This window comes from Daphnia magna, linkage group LG3, assembly GCF_020631705.1.
Source record: "Daphnia magna isolate NIES linkage group LG3, ASM2063170v1.1, whole genome shotgun sequence".
In the NCBI taxonomy this organism is placed as follows: Eukaryota; Metazoa; Arthropoda; class Branchiopoda; order Diplostraca; family Daphniidae; genus Daphnia; species Daphnia magna.
This window is the reverse complement of record NC_059184.1, coordinates 4,667,472-4,685,480: the sequence shown is the minus strand read 5'-3', so window position 1 is coordinate 4,685,480 and position 18,009 is coordinate 4,667,472. Positions and strand designations below refer to the sequence as shown.

The window sequence follows — 18,009 nt, the reverse complement described above, 5'->3', positions numbered from 1 at the left end:
AAAAATTATATTTTACTTTGAATGTTGAAATAAGTACAATACTTGCTTTAGAGTACTTGAATTTTGCTAATCTCTGATAGCTGAATTCCAATTTTAGGCATAACATCCTAGAATATCAACTACTAGTTGCAGCACGAAACGCTAAACATTTGTAGGTAAAACTGTCGTAGCTCGTAGGATCAGCCTGTAGTGTGGAAAGCAAGAAAAACAAGGAATAATAGCTACCACACCCTAACAAATGCAAGAAAAGTATTTGAAATTGTTAGGACGATACAGCTCATTTTTTACTTTTTGCAGATTGTCACGAAAATTTTCCGGAAGTAACCAGAAGTAGCCAATATCTCCGGAAATAATGATCCCATAACAAAACGAGTAGGATTTTCGTGATCCTTATTAAATTTGGAGTTCAATTTTTGAGGATTTTGGGGTATTTTGAGTTTATACATGGAGTCGACTCCAAATTCGACGAGGAACACGAAAATGTGAATCTTTTTCCTGACAGACCAACAAATAAGGAGTTATTTGGCATTTAAAAACCGGAAGTAAAACCGGAAGTTGAAATTCCAGAAATCTAAAAAATGAACTTTGTTCTCCTTCAAATGGTTAATAAGATTTTGATAGTTGTTAAAGTAAACTATTGTTAATAAAAGCTATGGGGTGTTTTAAAAGTTCTAAAAGTACTATTTCAGTTCTGACACCTAAATAGACTTAAATCGAAAAATCATACATTTAACACGATTAAACAACTTACTTACTTGGTATTTAGTAAAAACCTGGAACCGAAATATGACAGTACTTGTCAAAACCATGTTTTGGGTTCTACTAGTATCTGGCTGGATGCAGCTAGACTGCGCAAGGCCCTTTCAGTGGTTCGTCTGCTCACGAACTGCCGCGTATGCGTGCAATTTACAAACATCAACAGCCAGTATGGCGGCACAGCCAAACAAAACCAATTTCTAAAGAAGCGGGTCAAGTGGCTAATCAAACGAATCCTTATTTTCCAAAAGGCCCTGTATAAAGTGTAGTATTACTAGCTGATAGATTGTAAGACTTTCACGAAAAGTCGGGCTTATTTTCATCGTGATTTTTCGGCATAGGGTTGATCCTTCAAAGAAAAAATAATTGATATCCATGAGAAGCTTTAGTGGCATGAATGGAATTGATATATATTAGACAAAATATAAAAATTAAAACTACGATTTAAAAAGGAAAACAATGAAAATCGATTTTGGATGTGTTGACTGTTTTGTAGTATTTTAATTAATTACTAAAATCATCGTTTAAAAGTCATCTTCAGATACGTTTGCAAGAATAGGTTTGATTAGTGGTTCACTCCTAGCTTTCGATCGGTTGCTATTTCCTGGACCGACCTGCCATGCTCGAGATTCGTTTTGCCATTCGTCTATGGTAACGTCCGAGTCAGAAGAACCTTCTTCAAGATGTGGATCTTCCGCCTCTAAATCAGAATCCTCCGTGTCACTGTTGAGAAGATCATTATCGTTCTTGACACCAATTCGACGACTTCCAATTCCTTTAAAATTGTGCAATAAAAGTACAAATTAGAAAAAAGCGGAGAAAAAAAAAAAAAAACTAAAATTAGCTTACGTGGCCGCGAATCAGATTTATTCCGTTCTTTGTCACTTGGGCTCTCCAGCGATCCTTCACTAGATAAATCAAAATCTTTTCCCCCTTCCCACGTGCCACCCACAGCAGCTTCAAGAGCCTAAACATCGTTTTACAGTAAAAGGCTCTTTAAAGAGTAATTTTATTTCCAGATTTTTTAAGGTTTACCTGCAAAGTTTCTTCCTGTCTTAGACGCTCAGCCATCTTCCGGGCGGCAGCCTAGTCCCGCAGTTTATTGTTAAGTTTTTGCAAAGTACAGCATATACCAGTATATTCGAATACCTGTCTTTCTTCAAGTTCCTGCTGTTCATTTTTCTCAAGTTCCTGCCATTGCCCATCAAGGTACGAAAGACAACGAAATTTGCTAACGTATTCTTCGTAGCATTGTCTGAGTTCTGCTTCTAGCTTTTCGAATTCGTCCATAAAAGGTGGCCTACGGATTAATAGGGAAAAGTTTTCATGGCAAATTCAGAACTTCTACTTGGCGAGATAGAGACCTTATATTTTTCATCGTTTCCAAACGTTTGCGGAGACGCTGAAGTTCTTGACTCTTTTTGTCAATTTTTTGGTCCAGCGATGCTTCGGTGTTAGATATACTATCAATGGCCTCTTGCTTTTGAGTAATTTTCACCTCCATTTTTTTCATTTTGATTTGCAATGCAGATTCAATTTGCCCGAGTTCGTAGGTATGCTGTAGCACTTGATCTCGCTGATATTTCATTCGAGATTCTTGCCCTAAAAAATCATGAATCAAAGCGCCTTTTGATGTGATCTCAGACGCAAGTTGGCGCATTTCACGAACGTCTTCTGACTGAGAATAGAAACAATAGAAATAGAATTTCTTTAACCAGTTGGGTTTCTGTACCTGACCGCTGAATCCATAAAGAGATGGCTCGTCTTCGTCGCCACCATTACGGGCAAGCTGCATCGCCTCGTAGAAAAAAGTTGCCACATTGAGAAGTTCTCTTACCGCTATGTTATCCGCTGGGTATACAATGCTAATAAAAAATGGATCTTCACCATCAATTTATGGCTTCCTTACCTTGGTAAAGTCGCTTGGGATTTAGTTTTATCTGTAGCTTGGTATTCTAGTAGAGCAAAACATTTGTATGTTATTATAAATAAACAATATAATTATTTATACCAGAAATTTGACAGCAGATATCACGAAGACCACACGTTCTTGCTCAGTTTCCAAAAGAAAATTTATTCCATTGTTTGTATCCAACTTTTGACAAAACCAGTTCAATATCTCTGCTACCAATCCGAAATTAGTCGATCGAAAATTCTCACGAGAAATTAAGCGCGGATAGCCCAGTAAACACATTTTGTCAATAAAATCTGTAGTTTTTGTTTGACAAGTTCAATCAAATGAATATCTAAAATGTTTTTACAGTGGTTACCTGTTACTTCACGGTATGACATGTTTGAAATCTTTTTCGTTTTTAAGATGGATCAACCATGAGCTTGGGCGGATTTGTTTGAAAGCATAGAACGATGTCTCCATGACAACCCATGACAACTGTATTGAGGGAGCCAACAACTGAAATTCATCTTAACACAGAAACACCTAGTGCTAGACTCATATCCTCCTTCAGATTATTAAATGATGTAGCTGTAGACAAAAATGTTTGATAATTTCAATAAAAAGAAACCTGAAGTGGTTTTTATTCGGCGATTACCTGTTGTTTCTTGTTTGAAGAAACGATACAACTGAAATCGGTTTAGATATTAAGCAGAATTATGCGAGCATTAAGTAATATTTCTTTCAAAGCATGGTACTATGTCTATGTCTCCATAGCAACCTTGTTACTGTATTTAGGGAACGAATAATTGAAAAGTTATATTTAATAAAAAAACACACACACATGTATCAACTTTGAGTTATTAATGAAACTGTCGTTAAAAACTTGTGTCTAAAACATGTGTTCAAATAACAACTCATTTACCAAAACTATAGTTTTAAAGTTATTTACTGGGTCTGGGTGGGAACAAGTGTGTTTAGGGAGGATCACAGAAAATAAGTGACATTGGTACGTCATTTTAATGGCGAAGAATTTCGGCTGTGAACGTGTTCCCCTACCCTGTTCACGTGTTGTTTGCCCTCGAAAGCAAATGTGTTACCAGTAATTTTGTGACTTTTGGTCATGACGTTTTTGACGAAAAATTTTTGAATCCGCCGCTTATTGTTTCTGTAGTTTGATTTGTTTCATTTTGTTGACATTGTGCATTTTTGTTATGCCTGCTTCGGTGGCTGATCCGGTGGCTCTCGTACTGCGAACCGTTTTGAGCGGGAAAAAAGGCCCGTACTCGCATGAAACTGAAAATGCTCCAGAATTGCTCGAGGACCGATTGGCAGCATCTGCCAAGAGAGTTTTGCTCTCATCTATTGAGTATGAACCTGCTCCCAAGCAACAAATTCTTTCATTGGACACACTGAAGAGCAAGTATACTGTGCTCAATTCCAATCTTTCTGCAAAAATCACAGCACTCAATGGTACTATTTGGAAACAACTTTAAACTTAGCTATCTAATCCATTATGATCTTCAACTTAGGATCCAGTCTTGTGTCAGTTCAAGAAACACTACCAGCCCCCAAGGTCACCCTATTTCGTAGTGAAGATGTGAAGGTTGGATGGAAGGGCTCCGTACCAGTTGGAGCCGGCATGATAAATATGGGGAATACCTGTTACATGAACTCAACTTTACAAGTTAGTCTATTAGTGTTTTTATGTTGCTTGAAATTAACCATGATTCTTAACTTCCAGGCATTATTTCATATTCCATCATTGTCAAATTGGCTTTCAAGTGTCCGACAATGTAAAAATTGTGATCCAAATGGAACACAGCTCTGTGTTGTGTGTATCATTGCGAAGACCCTCCAATCTACCCATGAGAAATCTGGATCTGTTGTTAAACCCATCCTTGTCTACAACCGGCTTAAACTGATTTGCAAGCACCTAGTTCATGGAAGGCAAGAAGATGCACATGAATTTATGCGCTACTTAATAGAGGCTATGGAAAAGGCTTATCTTCAGAGTGTCTGTGGAACTAAGCTCGATTCGCGTAGCAAAGAGACTAACCCCCTCGGCCAAATTTTTGGAGGCTACATACGAACCGAAGTTACTTGCTTGAAGTGCAAGCATACTTCAACCACTTTCCAACATTTTCAAGTATGTTTGGAGAAAAATGTTGCAATTTCTAAATCTTATTTCCCGTTTTCTCCAGGATATACCTCTCGACATACAGCATGCCTCAACGCTAGACGATGCTTTGGGTCACTATTTCCGCCGGGAGAGGCTTGAAGGGGACAACGCATATAAGTGCGAGAAATGCAAGAGCAAAGTCCCTGCAACCAAAAAATTTTCGATTGAACGCGCTCCAAATGTTCTTTGCATCCAGTTGAAGCGCTTTGGGTTAATGGGCGGGAAGATGTCTAAGCATATCCAGTTCAGTCGGAACTTGAACTTGAATCGCTTCCTTTTTCATCAGTCGCCGGGAGGACCTTGCGTTACTTACAAGTTTGTATCGCTGATAAATCATATGGGTCCGTCACAGCATTGCGGTCATTATACTGCTATCGCTGAAGCAAGCAATGGACAATTGTATCTCTTTGACGATTGTTCCGTCCGCTTGATCTCTCTTAATGTCGCAATGAGCACGGGTGCATATGTTTTAATCTACGAAAAAGTGCAATCGTCTCCATCTACACCCAATAATGGTATCGTTAAAATGAATTCCATTCAGTCCAACAGCTCAGCGCCTACTCCTAAACTACCGATTCCCCGGCCGGCTATTATTTCAGAACCATCACGTCCAAAAATTCATATAGAATTAAAAAAGGTTGATCCTGTTCAGCAAAAACCACGGTTGATAATAAGAAACGGAACCGGTTCACTGTTCAAATCCGCGTCAGCGCCCGCTCCGACTCCCACTACGCCGGTTGTTAATGGACACGCCGTAAAACAAGAACAACGTGCTATCCCACCCGCAATTCCAAAAACCTCTCCACTCAAAAATCCGACCGCCCTGGTGCCTTACGATGGCGAGTCGTCGGAAGAAGAACAGGAGAAAGAAATTCCTACAGTTAACACCACCGAAATCAATGCATCCGCTGTTCTCTTAAAAGCTACTGAGACGAAATGGCAAGTTAGTCCTTCTCCAGTTCCCATCGAGGCACCGCCTGCTGTATGTAACGGCGGCGCTACAGTTGCTGCCAAATGGCAAGTATCGGATAGTTCACAACAGGACAACAGTAGCAGTAGTACGACCAGCAGCGGCTGTGCTAGCCAGAAATGGATTGTTCGGTCGCTCAGTGATACTGAATCCGAAAGAGCTAACCCAAGTCGCCATCAGCAGAAGGTTTATTACAGCGACACGGAGATGGATCCGCCTTCAAACAAGGCTACACCCCCTTTGAAAAAACTCGGCAACAAGATCCGTCTCCTCAGCGGAAAGGTATTTGGACCTTCCACCAAACAGGCGGAAGTGATGCTGACGAACGAAGTTTGCAACCTGGATGACACTGCAACTTCGAGTGGAAGAGTTCAAGAAGAGAAAACGGATCACGTCAAGCAAGATGTCCCTGCCGCACAGACTGCCAACAAAGTGCCGGTTGAATCATCGGTTAAGTGCAGCAACGTGAAATGGGATGGAAGTCGAAACACTGACACAGTCAAAGAACTACTGCGTATGTCCCATAGCGGGTTCAGCGACCAAGGTATTTGACCAAGGTATCCTATTTTGTGTCTTCAGTTCTTTTTCTGACCTTTTTCCTCCATAGTTCGAACTTGGGATGGCGGTAAAAGTCATTTAACAAAACAAGTAGAAGATGACAAGCGTTTACAACGCAAAAGGACAGCTGACGACTTGCTAGATGAAGAACTGGACAAGGGAAAGGTTAGTAGGATGTTGTCGTGTGTTCCTTCGAACTGTGATCCCATTTGCAACTTTTACTTTAGATTAAAAAAATTAAGTCCGTTAAAGAGGAAAACCGAGAATCCAGTCCATCTCGCAATGGTTACAATCCGTTCCAGGTGTTTCAAGATTCCGTTCACAATAATAAAGACCAGAAACAACATCATCAGAAACCTGATCACTTCAAAAATAACCAGTCACATAATCGATATGGTTATCAAGGTAATCGGGGCAAAGGTTTCCGCAGCCGCGGAGGGTCAGATCATCATAGATCGAAAAGCCAAACCTGGCGCCGATTTCGGTAGTGCATCCCATAAAATAATTTTTTTGTTGTAATTTTCACGCCATCCTACTCTATAATTCAAATTGGTTACAATCGTAAGTTTTTTTTTTTTGTTGTCATTGGGGGAACTTATGTAGAGGGTTAAGAATTTAACATTGACCCATTGTCTTCTTTCAATCTCTTCTAGCCACTATCGTGTAGTTTTGTTCCTCAATTACGGTTTGGTTTATCGATGCAAGAAGCGCGCATTAATGGATAACATAAATGATGAAATAATAATAATAATAAAAACAAAAAAAAAAGCATTCACCTGTAAAAAAATATATAAAAATATTTTGCACCCCACTACGATTTAAAGATTTGTCCAATTTTCATATTAGAAACCGTTATTAAATTTATGATTAGTATAATACCTATCACGCAGTAGCTCATTTATACAAAACAATCTCCGCCAGTTCAGTGCAGCAATGTTTGTCAAGATTTGCGTTAATATACCTATGAAACGCACAGAAAATTTACTGCGGTTCTTTTCATGTTAGATTATGATTAAGACTGAGCATTAACATCACTGCAAAATTAAATTATAGATATTATTGCTTGACAAGCGTAATACGAAATTATCGATAGCGTCAGCATTGCCGTCTAAGCAATTACTCTATCGATTACTACCTGTGCTCGGTATTTAAGGTCGCAGCTCTTGTCAAGCCCAGCAAAGTTCCTAATTAAAGTATTCATCCATTCATGCGGCCTGCATCTTGACAAAGGGCTCGTCTCCTGCCCTTCATTCGTACGTTTCTATCCGAATCATTAAAAAAAAATTTAACTGCATGTTTTTTAATCTAAAATGCATGAAGTATACCGTTAAATTTCAGGTATACTTCTTGCTAAATATAAAAGCGTATTTCATTCAGACAGTCAGAGATCTCGCGAAAAGAACAACGCCTTCGTTTATTTTACACCAGTCTCGTCACACTGTATGAGTGTTTTTTACTGTAGCTACGTATAATCTACGTACGGATCATATAGAAAACAGTTATCTAGATCCAAAAGAAGGACTAGAAACTAGATTTCGTGCTGGCATCCGTTTATTCTAATAAGGACGCTTATCCGAGATAGGAAAAAAAGAGTTTGAAAACTAATTTAGGCTACTAAAACAGACAAAATTTGTTGACTTCTTAGTGGTACGTGCAAGCAGCAAGAATTCTCCAACTTTATAATGATTTCTACAGACAACCACTAACAATACAATTGACATAAAACGGGATAAAGTTAACGGAGTACCTTGACAAGACCTTCTGCAACAAATATAAGTGAAGCAGTTGCGGATCCTATGGCTAGAATGAGAAAAGCGCCTTGCAAATCCGTCAGACCAAGACTCTTTGGGGCGCTGGATCCTTTCACGTCGTCGCATTTCCTGTTTGATCGCGGCCAGTGAATTTTTTTCCAATATTCGCCAATACCTGTTTCCATTAGCTGCAAAATCCTGCAAAGAAAATGATATTTTACTCGTCACGATTATCATACAGAGCAGTGCATTAAAAGAAGGCAGCCCGGGAAGTATGCTCTCGTGAACGGGCAATAAAAATGCGTTGCGGACCCTCCGCCTCTTGAGCCCCATAAATAAGGTTCACGCTCTTGGAGTGTTGAATATAGCCCACCCCGCAGACATGATCAACTCTGCGTTCAATAACAAATGGCAACTCCCACAATAATTGATACTATGTATAAAATATTCATTTTTTTTTTCGTATTTCTCAAAGGGTGGATAACGTGCATGGGCCGTTATGGAAGGCGGGCGTGTCTTTGTATACTTTACTTTTTATCCAATAACGTTTTAAGAGGACTGGCCGTAGGCAGGGCAAAGGCGAAATTGACTTTGAAGAACTCTTGTCTCGCCATACTAAGACGGCAGCTCCCCGAGCGAGCATAATCCTCCTCCACAGCAAACTCGAGATATGACTTTTCCTGTGCATTCGAAATGGAGCTCAGTTATTGCAGTTTATACAAGATTTGAAAAGAAAAACTGAGATATTACTTTTATGAAAGCATAGCTTCCATTGGTCACACGTTGAATTCCATCCGCGTTAACGTCAACCAAAGCCGTTGGCTGCCTCAACAGGCCTTCTAGTATAGAGACATACAGCGATTTCAGTTAAGAGCCGCATTTCTGAGTATTCAAGTGCACATGAAAATTGTTGAGTATCTTACCTCCAATAGTTTGGTAAACTCCTGTCGTTGCTTCCTAGAGTAGAGTAGCGCAAAAACAAAAAAGAAAACCCGATGCATTTAGAATAGAAATGAAAATAAGATAATCATTGTACGGTGAAAAGAGTTTCGAGCGCCGTTCCTCGTTGCACTCCCCATTCGAGTTTCGATGCCGGCAGTTCTTCCAGCGAGCTGATGATGGGCGACAATCTTGGGATACTCAAAAAACCAACGAGTATGCCAACATAAGCGCTGGCAAACACCACGGCGCTCAAACACCAAAATGCTCCAAGTAAACGAGGGGAAAATCCCGACGAAGGCAACTTTTGTCCAGCTAGACCACCGTTCACAAAGAAAAAGAAGGAAATAATTATTCTAATCACTTAAAAAAGAAACGAAATGAATGAAGCATGTAATCAATACATTGTCCAATGAGAACCCCAAGAACAAAGAAGTACTGCTTCGCTAAAGATGGACATTTTTCCTGGAAATGATTCTCCTCCTCAGATTTTGAGTTTTCATTGCTAGTGCTTGAAGCTTTTTGATAGGTTTTCAACACAAGTTGCAAGTCTTTCCAGAGGACTATGGGTAGTGTAGTTACGCACAACAAAAGAGAAAGCCAAACCTGTGTTAATAAAATTTGTCGTGCAAAAATGAAAGCGTCGGCGATAGGGCAAAGGCGTTAAATAATTTTTAATCGAACGAACCAACCTCCAAACGGAAAGGTTTCGTGCAGGCCAATAAACGGTTATCTTCGGCCGGTGGAGGAATCAAGATGCCAGTGGGTTCTTCATAGAATGGCACAGTGAAGTCGACGGCTTTAGATCGGGAGTAGGTGACGGAAAAAGGACCAACGCCAATGTCAATAACCTGCGCCATCAAATCCAAAATCATCTTTACTCATCTCTTAAATAACACGACGAAAATAACTTGTTCTTTAATCATTCGAATCATCCCGTTCCAACTGCCATTCGGCATAACTGTCCCGTAAGTGTTATCCTTGGGCTGGTCGACTTCGTAACTGTAAAGTATAGCATGACGTAGACACACATATAGTATTTAATTTATGGCCACGTCAAATAGCAAAAAGAAAAGAAAAGAAAAAAAAGCTACGTGAAATTGTAGATTTTTTGAAGGGCATGGATGATTTCGTAGCAGTATCCTTTAAATCCTCTTATTGTTCCATCCGAGTGGCGTTCGAAAATCACAAATGGCGGCCTCTGCTTTCCAAAAAGCGTGGCAGTAATGAAATAAGAAAAAGCAAATGGGTTATTGATTGGTCACGGAGCTTTGATCGCGTATTGAAGCGCTTTAATTTACTTCCAGCGAAGCAAACCGCAACATGTTTCCTTTCCGCTGTTGCATTCTAGCACTATCGGCCACGTCGAGCCTGATTGGACGCATAGATCGAATCCACTGAAGATCATCTAAATTGGAACAGTCTTGCAGCTCCCTGGTCACGCTGCGTTCCATGAACAAGTCAAATAAAGAAAACCAAGAAATGGTCGTTTGAAAACCCACAAACGAAGCGTAATGAAATGAGTGAATGTAAATCTCTTGCTTGAATGGTGCCTCATTGTCCAGTAATAGTCGCCGGGTGGTGGCCTCCATTGACCAAGAACAGATGCGATGTTCCAGCCACTTGTGGAACGCGTACATGCCGCAAGAATCTCGGCTGGCCTCCTTTACAGATTGTCGTTTGAGCGGAGTAATTCAATAGGAAATTGGATAATGAAAATGAACATGCGGTGATGCCAGTACATAATAAGCACTTGCATTGAGACGGTAAAGTTCCAAACGTTCAATTTCCAGTCCAGCTGCTTCAGATGGGCAAGCTATGAAATCCAGCCTCAGACGCGGCGTCGTTGACGACATCAGTATGGGTTCGAGGACATCAGCGACCCGACATTGTGTTACCGCTAACACCATCCCGTCGAATAACATCCGACCTCCGGCTGTGAGCGGCAAGTGTTTTAAGACAAGAATTTAATGATACAATTTGCCTTGGATGGGAGAGACACAACTACACATACAATGAGAAAGAAAAAAAAAAAGGGAAGGAGAGGGGGGAACAAACACTCATTTGATGCCATCTCTTTTTACAATAGTCCATAAAAACAGACCAGCATCATCATGCGGGTTTATCTTTGAAGTGGCATCCCGCCTGCCATACGCAACGTGTCACGATCCGAGTCAAAGGGTTTGGTTAAAGGATAAAGGGGCGACTGGTGTGGGGTTGTGGTTGAATTTATACGACACGCGACGCTTTGTGAGCCAACACACAAAATGCATACCTCGTTCGTGTTGTACAATGTCGGTAATCGCATCCAACTTCGATGACATCCGGAACATCGCGAAGCTAATTGATGATGGACATCGCATGTGTCGGGCATCATCGAGGACGTTGGTCATCCATAACTCGATGTGGCTGCTCGGTCGGACCAGGTCGAGCCCATCGTCGTAAATGAGAGCTTCCCATCACACAGAAAAGAGATAAAGAAATTCAGAATAGTAAACATTGCCAAGCGAGACGAGAGTAAAGAGAGAGAAAAGAAAGCAGGTTTTGCGAACGAGTGTCTTGCGTAAAACCTACCGACGTTGTTTCCAAGAATTCTTCCATGGGCTGTATCCATCACGCGGCATGCGGCGAGACAGAACATAAAAACTGTGCGGCAAGACGGCGGCAGTAATCGTGGTGGCATTGAGGAACGGCTCCGGTTTTCCAAGAACTGTCGGAGGCCTACGCGGACTTTGGCGTTAACCGCAGAGCGTTATAGCAACTGATGGACGAATAGCCAACTATATGTTGTAACGTGATGGCCCAGCACAGGAGAACGAATTCACAAATGAAAAGGTTTACGGTTCGATGCACCGAAAGAGATTGATGACATTTGCGCGCTAAATACTGCGCGCAGGTCCTGACCTAATTTGGATACGAACAGATGCGCAAAACGCTGAAATAGCAAAAAAGACACGATGAATATCAGATCCTTGAGCAAACAAAATGCAACTATACAAAGAACAAGCCACCAGCCTGCCCTGTTCCCACCTTTCATTAATTTGGTGTTCTTCTCCGCTGTCCAGCAACATTTTTAGACGACTTGAGGTATTCGATGGTACGTCTATCGGTAGAGTGATTGATTGTTTGATGTGATCCGTTGAACGATTGCATCGAGGCCAAATAGACTATAAATATTATCGCGTGCATCATTTTGGGGAGTGCAATTTACGTCTCGAACTTGACGAAGGGAACAACAGCGAGCTGAATAGCTGTTGGGTAGAAGAAAAAAAATTATGTACGTTAGCTAAAAAATTAAGATGGAGAGAGCGTTCTCTATTTGTTTATACGGCCGTCTATGTTGTTTGTTCTGTAAGGCGGAGATAGCATCTCAGCCCAGTCCTGACTTACCCGCAGCAATGGCAAAGGATGCCTGAAAGATTTCAAGAATCGAGAATGAGGTGGCAAAAACCTGCAAACGATTGACGGGAGGGGAGGGAAATGGACGCGCCACGTCACGATAAGGCTAGTCATTAAGCCACAAAACACACTTTACTCTGACTGGATTGTTTGTCTTCGATCGCAGCGGTGGTGTTGATTCGATTCTATGCGCAGACTATACAGTATATAAAGGCGGAGAAGAATCCCGATCTCACGAATCTAGCCGCCAGCGCTCTCTTTCTCTCTTAGTCTTTCCATTTTATTTTCACAATGACGGGCTATATATTTATGTATACGTACAATTCACGTCTTTTCGAATATACGAGCAATTTGTAAAAATCGTCGATAGCGCGCCAACGTTTGGTCTATATTAAGGCTGTCTGCATCTTTAAATCTCGTCATTCCTGTCAACGTTCATCCTTTCTTTCGCAGGCAGACAGAGCAAACTTTCCTAGACCCTCGTCGTCTTTCACATTGTTGAACAATAAGCTGTCCCAATCATCATTTATCTCTCGTCTGGCTCTTTAGGTTAGATGACTGTCAGTGTGTGCTATGCGGCAAAAGACGAGAAACCACCTCTCCTTACAAAACTCTATGGCTGTAGAGTTATATAGCAAGTCCATGGCCAGCAGCTTTCTAACTAACAAACAAAACGACCCGATCTCGCGGATGTCTGACCTCTCGGTCCTATTATCTCAATGATGTCACTTTGTGAAGCCAACAGAGTCGTTTCAAATATTATATATAGACTCTCTTGTTTCTTTCTCCTTTTTTCGTGTCTATAACACATATCTTCTATCCCCCTCCCCCCTTTTTTGTTTATTTTTATTTTTGGTTCGCTTTCTTCCTTTTTCTTTGATATGTTATAGCGATGTGCTTTTTGGAGACGACACGCCTATCAGACGTTATCGTGGGCATTGCTTGATGGGCGCGTTCGGTGCCTGGTACATATCGCGCTACGTATTTTTCTTTTTCCTTTCTCCGGGTAGAGTTCCCACAACACAATCGAAAAGAGCTGATAGTTTTGCAACTCTCTCAATGTTTTCGGTATTATTTTTCCTATTCACTTTAGAAGGGCGTCGCTGGTATTACCCCATTCATCCGTTGTTATGTAGGCGCGCCGTAGAAGAGGAATAATTCAATCAATCGGCTGCTGGTAATGTATGCTGAAAAGAGAAGCACAACGCACCAACCTGCCGCTCATGACGGCGCATAAATATTTAAAAAGAAAAATTAAAATAAGCAAAAAAAAAACAATAAATAAAAAAAAATGAAAAATCAACTGAATGACGGACGCTCGTAGAAAGATGTACATGTTGCTTATATATGGCGTATAAATAGAATGGGAAAAAAAAAGGAGAAAAATGGTAGTATAAGAGATGTGACGTTTAGATAGGCCGTCCAACGGTTAATGTTCAACCTGGTAGTCTTTCAACTTCAGATGAGAGTGGTGCGATAAGCAAGTTTCAATTTGGAATTTTTTTCTTTTCCATTCTGTGTCTCGTTCTCTTCCTTTTGACTCCATCAGGTGGCTTGCTGACTGTTGTTATTGTTGTTGCTGTTGTTGTTGATGGAAAGATGAGAGGCTGGTTGGTAGTATATCCAAATGAAGAAAAAAGGGGGAAACTCGTAAAAAGACCGTCAACTGAATGGAACAACGGCCAAAGCTGTTGGTTAGGTCAAAATGGGAAGGAGGCTCGAGAAAGAGAATCCATCATCTTACAAGTCGATTTCGAAAGTAGGTTTCGGGGCCCAAATCACTAGAGAGAGTGACGGCAAGAAGTAAAAAAAGAATTAGAGAAGAGAAGGGCTGCTCGATTGTGACTGCCCCAAACGCAAATCTTTCCGAATGGCCGTACATTGGCAAGCCTAATACATTCTATTTCTCGTGCAAGCTTAAACATTGTCCCAGGCCATAGGTTCGTATCATGATATCTCGGTAGAAGGCAACATCGGCCTCCCAGAAAAAATACCCGTCGATGATGATGGTGCACATATTAAACAAGCCTCGCCTTCTGGGTCGCTGACATATCGCCCCGACTTCACTCTAGGTTTTTCCTTGTTTTCTCTCCCTTTTTTGTATATATATATATATTTTTTTCTATTGGCCTACCTGAACGGAAGAATAAGAAAGTTGAGATTTGATAAAAAAAAAAAAAATGAAAATACAAAGAAGAAATGGGAATCCGCCTCCGAAAAAATGTGAAAACCTTTCCTTATAATATATACGATCCATAAAAGCGTTAAAAAAAACAACAAGAAAATGTTTACTTTTGACGTCCTGAAAAGGTAAAAAAAAAAAAAAAGGTGTAAATGACCGAAAAAGAAATTCAGAGGACTCGTCGGATCGGATTGGAAACGCTTGTGAATTAATCTTCGCCTTGTAAATCTTTTCCAAATTGAACGCAGCTTGCTTTTTTTTATGTGTCTGCTGTGTTTGTATGTGTGGCTGGAAATAAGAGAAGACGGATCGACGGTCAGTTCATACAATTCAAATTCGGCGATCTAATCTCGTTGGGGCTTGCCGTTGGCTTGTTGTCCGCGTGCCACCCCAGTTTAACATTCAACACGTCACGTCTTTTAGTGTAGCCAACGCGAGGACACACCAACCATGGCGCTATAATAAGCGTCTCTTATTTCCCCCTCTGTGCGCTTATCTCCGCGCTGTACGTCCATCCAAAGCATTTTTTTCATCTTTTTCTTCGCTTTTTGCGCTTTTTTGTGTGTGTGTGTGTGTTTTGTTTCTTTATCTTCTCAGTATTATCTGTTTCTGATTCAGCTCGGATCGTTTCTGACGTTTATGAACGGCCATAGCGAGACGAAAAGAAACCCCTCTGGCCGACACTAATGTCGGATTATCGCGACCGCGTGTCGTTGATAAATGAGCGAAAATGGAAAACGGGCGACGGACAACGATGACGCTATTATTGTTGGGTGTGTACACTTACTCCTCGTCGCTCATTTCCACCTGGCGCTGGACGGCACACAAGAGGCTGGAGCCACATGCCATCGGTTATGTTCGCTCGGTATGTTTTTTCTTCTTCTTCTTCTTCTTTTCGTCCTAAGGAGCTGTCGACGTGAACGGATCTTCTCTTAAAAGTTGTATATACTATCTCGTGACACCATCCAAAGCCGGTGGGTTTTTAGAACGTATAAAAAAGTGACATTAAATCTGATTTATGAGCGTTGCATGTTTCTTTTTGCTTTTCTACTCTGTCCATTTTCCCCCAAATGCAGCAGGTGCGATTTGATATATACGTATACAACTATGCACACACACACACACACAGACAGACGCGCTTTTCTTTTTTTTTATTTTTTCAAGCATCATTTTATAAGCATTTCCTTCATTTTTCTAAAAAAATATATTTATTTTTTTTTAGGTCGAGATGAATCCGGTTTGGGCCATTCCCGGATTTTTGGGCAAACTTAATGCAGTGAGGAGGTCGCCCTCCGGTTAGCAACGGTGCTAACACACAAAAGCATTTAAAACTACAACTCTATAAGCGTTGCGCCAGTCGCCTAATAATTCAAGTTGCCAATCGTCGAGACAAATCAATAATGACATTGGCCCGTGGCTTCGCCCAGTGCCAGCAACTCCGAACTGACGAATGACTTTTGGCCGAGCCAAAGTCAAGGTCAATGGCTTCCCGTCTCCTGCCATATGGTGACGTAAATTAAGCCACACCGAGAGTTTCTTTCAAGGACTATTGGAAAAGGATGTGACAGCGGCACGTCCGGTTATGGTCACATCTCGAAACGCTCGATGAAACAGCACCGCCGCTGGAGACACACGCACGTACCACAAGGTATATACCGTACCCACTAAAACATGCACGCGGGGACGATTGATCGAGCGGTTAAGGGCTTGCCTCAGTGACTACAAGAATCAGCCAAGGCGGCTCTCCCGCTGCGGGACCAAGTCCTTCGCAAAATCGCGATCAGGATCGCCTCTCACGACAGATTTATAGGCGCATGCGTAACCATTCAAACCGTCCGCCCATCCGTCGCGTTGAATCAAGGAGATTTGAACGTGTGTCTCGTTTGCAATTTCAAAGAAGAAAATAAAGAAAACTATTTGCTTTTTTTTTTCACGTATCAACAGGTACCGTTTGCGTATAGTCCCCCCCAATTTTCACGTGTGTGTGTGTGCAACTTGTCGTTTTCCTGTTTAACGTCCCGACTTTTTGCGGAAAAATGAATTGGACGACATCCGCTGCGGCACAGTTTGCAACAGGTAAAATGAGCAGCAGATATAGGAAAACATGTAAACCTTTCACGAGAATTAAAAAGAAACGTACAAAACAATATACATATTCCCATCGAAAAAATTTGAAAGGTTATAAAAAAAAAAAAAAAAAAAGCCGAAAATTTAAAAGGGCGAACAAGCTTTTTCTGTATACATAATGTTGCTAACCTGAAAATGTCTAGTATCCACAAAAAAGGGTCTACTATACATAAAAATGTGACTGTATATTCCTTGCATATTTCCCCACCCATCTTTCTCAGCTCAGAGAACCAAAAAAAAAAAAAAAAAAGACAAAACAAACAAAAACAAAAAACACGGCACGTCTTCCTTTGCGTACTATACTTATCTTTTCTACAATATTATGTCGACCTTTCTATCTATTCTCTCTTCTTGGTCCGCCATCACCACCGATGACTTCTCACGGTCATTAAGATGCCCTCTCTCTCTCTCTCTCTGCATCGCTTCTGTCTTCTGTTTATGTTTTGTCTCTCTTTTCTCGGTCCCTCTTCAATTTGTGTTCAAAATTGCTAGGAGAGCTATTGACCCATTAGCGAGGCGCCGCTGCGGATACGCGCGCACATTTGATTGCTCCGGTAGTCTGTCTTTAATGTGTACCAACTTTGTGTGTCGCATAAGGATTTTTTTTTTCGTTTCATGTGGCGCTAAGATAAAGAGCCAAAGAAAAAGTGATTGTCGCACGTTGGAAATGGTTATTTAATTTATTACAGATAAAACAAATAAAAAAAAAAATGACATGCTGGTTACACCTTCTTTTAGCTGGAGGGTGCGTGCACATGCAAACGAGTGAACGGATGCCGATTGCTGGATACGGGAATTCTCACACTGTCGTCTCTCTCTATTTCTTGTTGCCCCCCCAATAATGTAAAGAGAAAAAAAAATGAGGCTGAAGCTGCATTTCCTTTCTCTAGGCATGTTTCAACTATCTTTGCATCTATCTCTTTTGTTCTTTCTCTTTCGCTCTTCTGATTGCCTTGTCGTGATGATGGAAATTTCAATTGTTTCCCATTTTTGCTTCTCTCTCTCTTTCTCTCTTTAATTTTTACACTTTTGCTTCGAAGGAGAGGGTTGAAAATGTCGACGGTAATAGTACGAGGGCCTTAAGAAGATTTCATAATGCGATAATTGTTTGCTCATTTTCGACGATGTCGAGGGCAATGCAAAGAGGCCAATAGGGCAGGTGCGACCCATATGCCACACGAATCAACGGGCGAAAAAATAAAAAAAATGCAACAAAATAACACAGCAAAGAAAGAAATAAATAATCATAAAATA

General features: G+C 41.0%; 4 protein-coding genes across 7 annotated transcripts; 1 reads left to right on the top strand and 3 right to left on the bottom strand.

Moving 5' to 3' along the window:
- Positions 1-1,140: 1,140 nt before the first annotated feature.
- LOC116919480 (clusterin-associated protein 1) lies at positions 1,141-3,603 on the bottom strand. Of its 2 annotated transcripts, XM_032925479.2 has the most exons (10): positions 3,306-3,603; positions 3,027-3,238; positions 2,768-2,964; positions 2,666-2,711; positions 2,489-2,607; positions 2,121-2,434; positions 1,906-2,056; positions 1,792-1,842; positions 1,606-1,723; positions 1,141-1,531 (listed from the first exon to the last, which is right to left on the bottom strand). In XM_032925479.2, exons 2-10 carry the CDS (start codon positions 3,046-3,048, stop codon positions 1,281-1,283), a joined length of 1,269 nt encoding a protein of 422 aa, XP_032781370.2. In that variant the 5' UTR covers positions 3,049-3,238; positions 3,306-3,603; the 3' UTR covers positions 1,141-1,280. The 2 variants fall into 2 exon arrangements, with proteins under 2 accessions (XP_032781370.2, XP_032781369.2); XM_032925478.2 differs by having other exon boundaries at positions 2,121-2,607.
- A 76-nt stretch (positions 3,604-3,679) lies between these two features.
- On the top strand, positions 3,680-7,168 carry LOC116919478 (ubiquitin carboxyl-terminal hydrolase 36). The gene is made up of 6 exons (XM_032925474.2): positions 3,680-4,120; positions 4,180-4,334; positions 4,392-4,796; positions 4,852-6,343; positions 6,407-6,522; positions 6,585-7,168. The coding sequence occupies exons 1-6, from the start codon at positions 3,862-3,864 to the stop codon at positions 6,843-6,845; spliced, it is 2,688 nt and encodes an 895-aa protein (XP_032781365.2). The 5' UTR covers positions 3,680-3,861; the 3' UTR covers positions 6,846-7,168.
- On the bottom strand, positions 6,893-10,713 carry LOC116919479 (probable glutamate receptor). Of its 3 annotated transcripts, none has more exons than XM_032925477.2 (12): positions 10,590-10,713; positions 10,349-10,490; positions 10,142-10,248; positions 9,959-10,049; positions 9,740-9,898; positions 9,452-9,653; positions 9,145-9,362; positions 9,032-9,065; positions 8,859-8,947; positions 8,640-8,788; positions 8,105-8,306; positions 6,893-7,618 (listed from the first exon to the last, which is right to left on the bottom strand). In XM_032925477.2, the coding sequence occupies exons 1-12, from the start codon at positions 10,685-10,687 to the stop codon at positions 7,466-7,468; spliced, it is 1,644 nt and encodes a 547-aa protein (XP_032781368.2). In that variant the 5' UTR covers positions 10,688-10,713; the 3' UTR covers positions 6,893-7,465. The 3 variants fall into 3 exon arrangements, with proteins under 3 accessions (XP_032781368.2, XP_045026680.1, XP_032781366.2); XM_045170745.1 differs by having other exon boundaries at positions 6,893-7,318; positions 7,493-7,618; positions 10,349-10,687; XM_032925475.2 differs by having other exon boundaries at positions 10,349-10,687.
- Positions 10,714-10,741: 28 nt separating this feature from the next.
- Positions 10,742-16,359, bottom strand: LOC123470480. The gene is made up of 4 exons (XM_045170746.1): positions 12,078-16,359; positions 11,622-11,982; positions 11,323-11,499; positions 10,742-10,983 (listed from the first exon to the last, which is right to left on the bottom strand). Exons 2-4 carry the CDS (start codon positions 11,728-11,730, stop codon positions 10,742-10,744), a joined length of 528 nt encoding a protein of 175 aa, XP_045026681.1. The 5' UTR covers positions 11,731-11,982; positions 12,078-16,359.
- Positions 16,360-18,009: the final 1,650 nt, after the last annotated feature.